Raw genomic sequence first — 12,207 nt, 5'->3', positions numbered from 1 at the left:
ACTACTACTGCTGCTACTACTACTACTACTACTGATGCTACTACTACAACTACTACTGCTGCTACTACTACTACTACTACTACTGCTGCTACTACTACAACTACTACTGCTGCTACTACTACTACTACTACTGCTGCTACTACTACTACTACTACTACTACTGATGCTACTACTACAACTACTACTGCTGCTACTACTACAACTACTACTGCTGCTACTACTACTACTACTACTGCTGCTACTACTACTACTACTACTTATGCTACTACTACAACTACTACTGCTGCTACTACTACTACTACTACTGATGCTACTACTACTACTACTACTGCTAATAATGCTTTTGCTACTACTACTACTGATGCTACTACTACTACTACTGCTACTTCTGCTACTGCTGCTGCTACTGCTACTACTACTACTTATACTACTACCACAACTGATACTACTAGTACTACTAGTACTGCTTCTACTTCTACTATTACAGTGGCTTGTGAAAGTATTCACCCCCTTGGCATTTTACCTATTTTGTTGCCTTACAACCTGGAATTAAAATCGATTTTTGGGGAGATTGTATCATTTGATTTACACAACATGCCTACCCCTTTGAAGATGCAACATATTTTTTATTGTGAAAAAAACAAGAAATAAGTCGAAAAAACAGAACTTGAGTGGGCATGACTATTCACTCCCCCCAAGTCAATACTTTGTAGAGCCACCTTTTGCAGCAATTACAGCTGCAATTCTCTTTTGGTATGTCTCTATAAGCTTAGCACATCTAGCCACTGGGATATTTGGTGTTCACTGGGGATGGTGTTCTCAGGGTGATGAGAGGTGTTGGGTTTGCTCCCAGACATAGCATCAAAAAGCTCAGCTTTAGTCTCATCTGACCAGAGTAAATCAAATCAAATGTATTTATATAGCCCTTTTTACATCAGCTGATATCTCAAAGTGCTGTAAAGAACCCCAGCATAAAACCCCAAACAGCAAGCAATGCAGATGTAGAAGCACGGTGGCTAGGAAAAACTCCCTAGAAAGGCCAAAACCCAAGAAAAACCTAGAGAGGAGCCAGGCTATGAGGGGTGGCCAGTCCTCTTCTGGCTGTGCCAGGTGGAGATTATAACAGAACATGGCCAAGATGTTCAAGATGTTCAAGATGTTTAGAGTACCTTCTTCCATATGTTTGGAGATCTCCCACATGCCTTTTGGCGACCACCAATGTGCTGTGCACGACTTAAGGTGGTCCTATGGACAGATACTCCAATCTCCGCTGTGGAGCTTTGCAGCTCCTTTAGGGTTATCTTTGTTCTCTTTGTTATCTTTGGTCTCTTTCTTTTAATGCCCTCCTTGCCTGGTCCATGAGTTTTGGTGAGCGGCCGTCTCTTGGCAGGTTTCTTGTGGTGCCATATTCTTAAATTTTTTTGAATAATGAATTTAATGGTGCTCCGTGGGATGTTCAATGTTTCAGATATTTTTTTATAACCCAACCCTGATCTGTACTTCTCCACAACTTTGTCCCTGACCTGTTTGGAGAGCTCCTTGGTCTTCATGGTGCCACTTGCTTGGTGGTGTTGCAGACTCTGTGGGCTTTCAGAACAGGTGTATATATACTGAGATCATGTGACACTCAAATAGTCCACCTTGTGCTATCTAACTAATTATGTGACTTCTGAAGGTAGTTGGTTGCACCAGTTCTTATTTAGGGGCTTCATAGCAAAGGGGGTGAATACACATACACTCACCACTTTTCATTTAAAAAAATAATAAAGTTAATTTTTTCGTTTCACTTCACCAGTTTGGACTATTTTGTGTCCATTACATGAAATCCAAATAAAAATCAATTTAAATTATAGGATGTAATGTTGCAAAATAGGAAAAACGCCAAGGGGGATGAAAAGTTTTGCAAGGCACTGCACATCTACTGCTACTGTTGATACTTCTGCTATTTACTGCTTCTTCAAGTACTACTACTACTGCTACTATATTCTGTCACCATCTACAGTGTAAAGCTCTGTACATTCTGTCACTGTCTACAGTGTAAAGCTCTGTACATTCTGTCACTGTCTACAGTGTAAAGCTCTGTACATTCTGTGACCATTACAGTGTAAAGTTCTGTACATTCTGTCACTGTCTAAAGTGTAAAGCTCTGTACATTCTGTCACTGTCTACAGTGTAAAGTTCTGTACATTCTGTCACTGTCTACAGTGTAAAGCTCTGTACATTCTGTGACCATTACAGTGTAAAGTTCTGTACATTCTGTGACCATTACAGTGTAAAGTTCTGTACATTCTGTCACTGTCTACAGTGTAAAGTTCTGTACATTCTGTGACCATTACAGTGTAAAGCTCTGTACATTCTGTCACTGTCTACAGTGTAAAGCTCTGTACATTCTGTCACTGTCTACAGTGTAAAGCTCTGTACATTCTGTGACCATTACAGTGTAAAGTTCTGTACATTCTGTGACCATTACAGTGTAAAGTTCTGTACATTCTGTGCCCATTACAGTGTAAAGCTCTGTACATTCTGTCACTGTCTACAGTGTAAAGTTCTGTACATTCTGTCACTGTCTACAGTGTAAAGTTCTGTACATTCTGTCACTGTCTACAGTGTAAAGCTGTACATTCTGTGACCATTACAGTGTAAAGCTCTGTACATTATGTGACCATTACAGTGTAAAGTTCTGTACATTCTGTGACCATTACAGTGTTAAGCTCTGTACATTCTGTCACTGTCTACAGTGTAAAGCTCTGTACATTCTGTGACCATTACAGTGTAAAGTTCTGTACATTCTGTGACCATTACAGTGTAAAGTTCTGTACATTCTGTGACCATTACAGTGTAAAGCTCTGTACATTCTGTCACTGTCTACAGTGTAAAGCTCTGTACATTCTGTCACTGTCTACAGTGTAAAGTTCTGTACATTCTGTCACTGTCTACAGTGTAAAGCTCTGTACATTCTGTGACCATAACAGTGTAAAGCTCTGTACATTCTGTCACTGTCTACAGTGTAAAGCTCTGTACATTCTGTGACCATTACAGTGTAAAGTTCTGTACATTCTGTGACCATTACAGTGTAAAGCTCTGTACATTCTGTCACTGTCTACAGTGTAAAGTTCTGTACATTCTGTGACCATTACAGTGTAAAGCTCTGTACATTCGGTCACTAAAGCTGTGTCTAATTGTTTCTCCAGCCTGCCTGTTCAGGGAGGCTCAGTAGTGTGGACTCAGCACAATTCAGGGACACCATGACTCCAGACTCTCTCTCTCTCTCTCTCTCACACACACACACACACACACACACACACACACACACACACACACACACACACACACACACACACACACACACACACACACACACACACACACACACACACACACACACACACACACACACATCTAAATCTCTTAATGTACTTCTCTTCTTTGCTTGTCTTCCTGTCTCCCCACATCTCTCTCCTCCCCTGCCTCTTGTTATGTCTCACCGCATCTCTCCTTTCTCTCAACTTCCTCTCGCTGTCTCTCCCTGTGTTCCCCAAGTCTTCCTGGATCAAGGCTCAGGGTGAGACCCAGATGGAGACACGTGAGGTAGATGGTTCAGGGTGAGATCCAGATGGAGGCACGTGAGGCAGATGGTTCAGGCCCAGATGGTGAGGCAGATGGTTCAGGGTGAGATCCAGATGGAGGCACGTGAGGCAGATGGTTCAGGGTGAGATCCAGATGGAGACACGTGAGGCAGATGGTTCAGGGTGAGATCCAGATGGAGACACGTGAGGCAGATGGTTCAGGGTGAGACCCAGATGGAAACACGTGAGGCAGATGGTTCACGGTGGGACCCAGATGGAGACACGTGAGGCAGATGGTTCAAGGTGAGACCCAGATGGAGACACGTGAGGCAGATGGTTCAGGGTGAGATTTATTGAATACACAGATGCTGGCAGAAAGCAGGTTGAGGACATGGGTTTGTTATCCAGGTAAATAGCTGGACAGACATGGGTTTGTAATCCAGGTAAATAGCTGGCCAGACGTAGACGGCAGGCAGGCTCAGGGTCAAGACAGGAAAAAGGTTGTAACCGGCGAGACTAGAACAATAAACAGACATAGGAAAACCACTGGCAAACCTTGACGGGACAAAATGAACTGGAAACAGACAAACAGAGAACACAGGTATAAATACCCAGGGGATAATGGGGAAGATGGGAGACACCTGGTGGAGGGGTGGAGACCAGCACAAGACAGGTGAAACAGATCAGGGTGTAACACACTGGTCTCAGAGTAGAATCACCAGTATGTCCTTCACACCTCTCTGCTCATCGTGTCAGGATTCCTCTGTAGGAGAAGGATCTCCATAGTAACAGAGCTCCTTTGTGTCTGTCTGTCTGTCTGTCTGTCTGTTCTTTGATGGAAACTCTTTGATGGACTGGCCAGCTCCAACACACAGTAATGAGATGAGAGACACACACATTATGATTGTGTGTGTGTGATGGGTTAGGGTAAGGGTTAAATTCTGACTGTGTGTGATGGGTTAGGGTAAGGGTTACATTCTGACTGTGTGTGATGGGTTAGGGTAAGGGTTACATTCTGACTGTGTGTGATGGGTTAGGGTAAGGGTTACATTCTGACTGTGTGTGATGGGTTAGGGTAAGGGTTACATTCTGACTGTGTGTGATGGGTTAGGGTAAGGGTTAAATTCTGACTGTGTGAAGTCAATGGTTATTAATAAATTATAGTTGAACACACCCTTTTAAATTAGTGGTTATTTCTGCCACACCCGTAGCTTACAGATGTAATAAATCGAGCACACAGCAATGCAATCCCCAGAATTACCTGACTGAAGACCTTGTCTCATATCTGCCTTACTTACTGAGGTAGACCTGTCTCATATCTGCCTTACTTACTGAGGTAGACCTGTCTCATATCTGTTATATTACTGAGGTAGACCTGTCTCATATCTGCCTTACTTACTGAGGTAGTCCTGTCTCATATCTGCCTTACTGAGGTAGACCTGTCTCATATCTGTTATATTACTGAGGTAGACCTGTCTCATATATGTTATATTACTGAGGTAGACCTGTCTCATATCTGCCTTACTTACTGAGGTAGATCTGTCTCATATCTGTTATATTACTGAGGTAGTCCTGTCTCATATCTGTTATATTACTGAGGTAGACCTGTCTCATATATGTTATATTACTGAGGTAGACCTGTCTCATATCTGCCTTACTTACTGAGGTAGATCTATCTCATATCTGTTATATTACTGAGGTAGTCCTGTCTCATATCTGTTATATTACTGAGGTAGACCTGTCTCATATCTGTTATATTACTGAGGTAGACCTGTCTCATATCTGTTATATTACTGAGGTAGATCTGTCTCATATCTGTTATATTACTGAGGTAGTCCTGTCTCATATCTGTTCTATTACTGAGGTAGACCTGTCTCATATCTGTTATATTACTGAGGTAGTCCTGTCTCATATCTGTTATATTACTGAGGTAGACCTGTCTCATATCTGTTATATTACTGAGGTAGACCTGTCTCATATCTGTTCTATTACTGAGGTAGACCTGTCTCATATCTGTGATATTACTGAGGTAGTCCTGTCTCATATCTGTTATATTACTGAGGTAGACCTGTCTCATATCTGCCTTACTTACTGAGGTAGACCTGTCTCATATCTGTTATATTACTGAGGTAGACCTGTCTCATATCTGTTCTATTACTGAGGTAGACCTGTCTCATATCTGTTATATTACTGAGGTAGTCCTGTCTCATATCTGTTATATTACTGAGGTAGACCTGTCTCATATCTGTTATATTACTGAGGTAGACCTGTCTCATATCTGCCTTACTTATAGACCTGTACCTACTGTGGTACTTACTCAGGGTTACCTGTCTCATATATCTGAGTGACTATAGTCAGTGGTGACTCTCATCAAATGTTAACAAGTAGGGCTCTCTTTCAGATCTGACAGTTAAAACACTCTCCTCCTCCTCTCGTATTCTCTCCATCCCCACCCAGCCTCCCCCTCCTCTCCTCTCGTATTCTCTCCATCCCCACCCAGCCTCTCCCTCCTCTCCTCTCGTATTCTCTCCATCCCCACCCAGCCTCTCCCTCCTCTCCTCTCCTATTCTCTCCATCCCCACCCAGCCTTTCCTTCCTCTCCTCTCGTATTCTCTCCATCCCCACCCAGCCTCTCCCTCCTCTCCTCTCGTATTCTCACCATCCCCACCCAGCCTCTCCCTCCTCTCCTCTCCCCATATTCTCTCCATCCCCACCCAGTCTCACAGTCAGTTCTGTGGGAGAACGACCTAGCGCTTGTATCTCATTTCTCAGACCCTCTCATTGTTGTTGTCGTCAGAAGCTAGAGGAGTCTCCTAAAACAGGGCTGTTCTCAGACCGTCTCGTTGTTGTTATTGTTGTTGTTGTACAGGACATCGTCAGAAGCTAGAGGAGTCTCCTAAAACAGGGCTGTTCTCAGACCGTCTCAGTGAGCTGGAGAGGATCAGACAGACAACCATGAGGGTTGCCGTGCCGACACAGTCCCAACAACAGCCGCTCAGCGCTGGACACAACCCCTTCAACCCCCAAGGGCAGACACAGATACCAGGTGAGATTTAAATACAGTCCCTCCTAACCCTTATTAACACAGATACCAGGTGAGATTTAAATACAGTCCCTCCTAACCCCTATTAACACAGATACCAGGTGAGATTTAAATACAGTCCCTCCTAACCCCTATTAACACAGATACCAGGTGAGATTTAAATACAGTCCCTCCTAACCCCTATTAACACAGATACCAGGTGAGATTTAAATACAGTCCCTCCTAACCCCTATTAACACAGATAACAGGTGAGATTTAAATACAGTCCCTCTTAACCCCTATTAACACAGATACCAGGTGAGATTTAAATACAGTCCCTCTTAACCCCTATTAACACAGATACCAGGTGAGATTTAAATACTCTAACCCCCGACACACATAGACACAGATACCAGATGAGACCATAATCTCTAACCCCTGACACACATAGACACAGATACCAGATGAGACCATAATCTCTAACCCCCGACACACATAGACACAGATACCAGATGATACCATAATCTCTAACCCCCGACACACATAGACACAGATACCAGAGAGACCATAATCTCTAACCCCCGACACACATAGACACAGATACCAGATGAGACCATAATCTCTAACCCCCGACACACACAGACACAGATACCAGATGAGACCATAATCTCTAACCCCTGACACACATAGACACAGATACCAGATGAGACCATAATCTCTAACCCCCGACACACATAGACACAGATACCAGATGAGACCATAATCTCTAACCCCCGACACACATAGACACAGATACCAGATGAGACCATAATCTCTAACCCCCGACACATATAGACACAGATACCAGATGTCTATCAGTCCTGTTGTAACTACATCTCTGATCTGTCCTAATCTGTTGTAACTACATCTCTGACCTGTCCCAGTCTATCAGTCCTGTTGTAACTACATCTCTGATCTGTCCTAATCTATCAGTCCTGTTGTAACTACATCTCTGACCTGTCCCAATCTATCAGTCCTGTTGTAACTACATCTCTGATCTGTCCTAATCTATCAGTCCTGTTGTAACTACATCTCTGACCTGTTCCAATCTATCAGTCCTGTTGTAACTACATCTCTGACCTGTCCCAATCTATCAGTCCTGTTGTAACTACATCTCTGATCTGTCCTAATCTATCAGTCCTGTTGTAACTACATCTCTGATCTGTCCCAATCTATCAGTCCTGTTGTAACTACATCTCTGATCTGTCCCAATCTATCAGTCCTGTTGTAATTCCATCTATGATCTGTCCCAATCTATCAGTCCTGTTGTAACTACATCTCTGATCTGTCCCAATCTATCAGTCCTGTTGTAACTCCATCTCTGATCTGTCCCAATCTATCAGTCCTGTTGTAACTCCATCTCTGATCTGTCCCAATCTATCAGTCCTGTTGTAACTCCATCTCTCCCTTCCCGTAATATCCACAATGTCATCACAGCCTTATACAGTCAGTGATGACTTAGTCTTTTAGTTCCACTACAGTTTATTCTCTGTTGGTTACAATAAGAGTCTATGTGGATGGTATATTTGGATGGTTTTAGGTGTGGTGGGTGTGGTTTTAGGTGTGCTATTCTAGCATTGACTTGCCTGGCCTTACCTGTACAATTCAATATTTCAAAATACTTCTTATTATTTTCACACTATGTATATTTACAGTTTTGGCAAATTTGTTTGATCCGGTTGAGACATTAGTGAAGTACAGAAACGGAATGAAAACCCTTTTCTCTGCTGGACATGTGCCAGAAAAATGCTTGGTTTCTCTCTCTCTCTCCTCTCTGTCTGTCTCTCTCTCTCTCTCTCTCTCTCTCTCTCTCTCTCTCTCTCTCTCTCTCTCTCTCACTCTCCCTCCCTCTCTCTCTCTCCCTCTCTCGCTCTCTCTCTCCCTCTCCTCTCTCTCCCTCCCTCTCTCGCCCTCTCTCTCCCTCCCTCTCTCTCTCTCCCTCTCTCGCTCTCTCTCTCCCTCTCTCTCCCTCTCCTCTCTCTCTCCCTCCCTCTCTCTCTCTCTCTCTCCCTCTCTCTCCCTCCCTCTCTCTCCTCTCTCTCTCCTTCCCTCCCTCTCTCTCCTCTCTCTCTCCTTCCCTCCCTCTCTCTCCCTCTCTCTCCCTCCCTCTCTCTCCTCTCTCTCTCCTTCCCTCCCTCTCTCCTCTCTCTCCCTCTCCTCTCTCTCTCCCTCCCTCTCTCTGTCTCTCCCTCTCTCTCCCTCCCTCTCTCTCCTCTCTCTCTCCTTCCCTCCCTCTCTCGCTCTCTCTCTCAGTAGAGAGACAGGAAGAGACAAACATACAATGTGTCATTACTCAGGATGTTACATCAGACCTGGTAACCAATGATCCAGTGAAATGAGACACTCACAGCCTGAACATGCTCCATCTTCTAGAACTAGTTCTCTACACAGTATTCACTACACAGTATGCATGACAAAGTATTCACTACACAGTGTTCTCTACGTAATATTCTCTACACAATATTCACTAAACAGTATTCACTACACAGTATTCTCTACACAGCATTCACTACACAGTATTAATGACACAGTATTCACTAAACAGTATTCACTACACAGTATTCTCTACACAGTATTCACTACACAGTATTCACTACACAGTATTCACTACACAGTATTCACTACACAGTGTTCTCTACACAGTATTCACTACACAGTGTTCTCTACACAGTATTCTCTACAGTGTTCTCTACACAGTATTCACTACACAGTATTCACTACACAGTATTCACTACACAGTGTTCTCTACACAGTGTTCTCTACATAGTATTCACTACACAGTATTCACTACACAGTATTCACTACACAGTATCCACTACAGTGTTCACTACACAGTATTCACTACACAGTATTCTCTACACAGTATTCACTACACAGTGTTCTATACACAGTATTCACTACACAGTGTTCACTACACAGTGTTCTCTACACAGTAATCACTACACAGTATTCACTACACAGTGTTCTCTACACAGTATTCACTACACAGTATTCTCTACACAGTATTCTCTACACAGTATTCACTACACAGTGTTCTCTACACAGTGTTCACTACACAGTATTCTCTACACAGTATCCACTACACAGTGTTCTCTACACAGTGTTCTCTACACAGTATTCACTACACAGTATTCACTACACAGTATTCTCTACACAGTGTTCTCTACACAGTATTCACTACACAGTGTTCTCTACACAGTATCCACTACAGTGTTCACTACACAGTATTCACAACACAGTGTTCTCTACACAGTATCCACTAAAGTGTTCACTACACAGTGTTCACTACACAGTATTCACTACACAGTATCCACTACAGTGTTCACTACACAGTGTTCACTACACAGTATTCTCTACACAGTATTCACTACACAGTGTTCTCTACACAGTATTCACTACACAGTATTCTCTACACAGTATTCTCTACACAGTGTTCTCTACACAGTATCCACTACAGTGTTCACTACACAGTATTATCTACACAGTATTCACTACACAGTATTCACTACACAGTGTTCACTACACAGTATTATCTACACAGTATTCACTACACAGTATTCTCTACACAGTATTCTCTACACAGTGTTCTCTACACAGTATCCACTACAGTGTTCACTACACAGTATTATCTACACAGTATTCACTACACAGTATTCACTACACAGTATTCTCTACACAGTGTTCTCTACACAGTATCCACTACAGTGTTCACTACACAGTGTTCACTACACAGTATTCACTACACAGTATCCACTACAGTGTTCACTACACAGTGTTCACTACACAGTATTCTCTACACAGTATTCTCTACACAGTATTCTCTACACAGTGTTCTCTACACAGTATCCACTACAGTGTTCACTACACAGTATTATCTACACAGTATTCACTACACAGTATTCACTACACAGTGTTCACTACACAGTATTCTCTACACAGTATTCACTACACAGTGTTCTATACACAGTATTCACTACACAGTATTCTCTACACAGTATTCACTACACAGTATTCTCTACACAGTATTCACTACACAGTATTCTCTACACAGTATTCTCTACACAGTGTTCTCTACACAGTATCCACTACAGTGTTCACTACACAGTATTATCTACACAGTATTCACTACACAGTATTCACTACACAGTGTTCACTACACAGTATTCTCTACACAGTATTCACTACACAGTGTTCTCTACACAGTATTCACTACACAGTGTTCTATACACAGTATTCACTACACAGTATTCTCTACACAGTATTCTCTACACAGTGTTCTCTACACAGTATCCACTACAGTGTTCACTACACAGTATTATCTACACAGTATTCACTACACAGTATTCACTACACAGTGTTCTCTACACAGTATTCACTACAGTGTTCTCTACCCAGTATTCACTACACAGTATTCTCTACACAGTATTCACTACACAGTGTTCTACACACAGTATTCACTACACAGTATTCTCTACACAGTATTCACTACACAGTATTCTCTACACAGTATTCACTACACAGTATTCTCTACACAGTATTCTCTACACAGTGTTCACTACACAGTATTCTCTACACAGTATTCACTACACAGTATCCACTACAGTGTTTACTACACAGTATTCACTACACAGTATTCACTACACAGTGTTCTCTACACAGTGTTCTCTACACAGTATCCACTACAGTGTTCACTACACAGTATTATCTACACAGTATTCTCTACACAGTATTCACTACACAGTATTCACTACACAGTGTTCTCTACACAGTATTCACTACACAGTGTTCTCTACACAGTATTCACTACACAGTATTCACTCCTACTGGCCCTGATACAGAGGTAGAACACTGGACAACTCCTCCTCGTCCTCCTCCTCCTCCTCCTCCTCCACCTCCTCCTCATCTCTAGCCATCCCCCTCTCCTCCTCCTCCTCTTCCTCCTCCTCCTCCTTTCTAACCATCCCTTTCTCCTCTTCCAGACCCTCGCCAGTCCCAGTCGTCTCCTCCCTGGTCCTATGAACAGTCCTACCCGTCCTACCTGAGTCCCATGACCTCCCCGTCTGTCCACTCCACCACGCCCCTCTCCTCCAGCCGAGCCACGGGCTTGCCCAACATCACTGACCCGCCCCGCCGCCTGCCAGGTAACACACACTAGCAACACCCTGTATCCCACCCTCATCCCACCCTGTATTCCACCCTCATCCCACCCTGCCTCCCACTGCTGTCTTGCTTCTGAAGCTAAGCAGGGTTGGTCCTGGTCAGGCCCTGGATGGGAGACCAGATGCTGCTGGAAGTGGTGTTGGAGGGCCAGTAGGAGGCACTCTTTCTCTGGTCTAAATATCTCAGTGGTTGCAGGTAGGGTTGACAAAGCAGGTGAGTACAGGTAGGGTAGACAAAGCAGGTGAGTACAGGTAGGGTAGACAGAGCAGGTAGGGTAGACAGAGCAGGTGAGTACCGTTAGGGTAGACAGAGCAGGTGAGTTCAGGTAGGGTAGACAGAGCAGGGGAGTACTGGTAGGGTAGACAAAGCAGGTGAGTACAGGTAGGGTAGACAGAGCAGGTAGGGTAGACAGAGCAGGTG

At 43.4% G+C, this 12,207-nt stretch overlaps 1 protein-coding gene across 1 annotated transcript in view; it reads left to right on the top strand.

Moving 5' to 3' along the window:
• LOC139407923 (runt-related transcription factor 2-like) overlaps positions 1-12,207 on the top strand; it is a 176,665-nt gene that overhangs the window by 145,258 nt on the left and 19,200 nt on the right. The window contains exons 5-6 of the mRNA XM_071151801.1: positions 6,436-6,612; positions 11,607-11,768. Of these exons, the coding sequence (XP_071007902.1) occupies positions 6,436-6,612; positions 11,607-11,768 (339 nt within the window). The remainder of the gene's footprint in view (positions 1-6,435; positions 6,613-11,606; positions 11,769-12,207) is intronic.

Source organism: Oncorhynchus clarkii, chromosome 4 (genome assembly GCF_045791955.1).
Source record: "Oncorhynchus clarkii lewisi isolate Uvic-CL-2024 chromosome 4, UVic_Ocla_1.0, whole genome shotgun sequence".
Taxonomy (NCBI): Eukaryota; Metazoa; Chordata; class Actinopteri; order Salmoniformes; family Salmonidae; genus Oncorhynchus; species Oncorhynchus clarkii.
The sequence above is the reverse complement of the archived record's forward strand: the minus strand, read 5'-3'. Positions and strand labels throughout refer to the sequence as shown.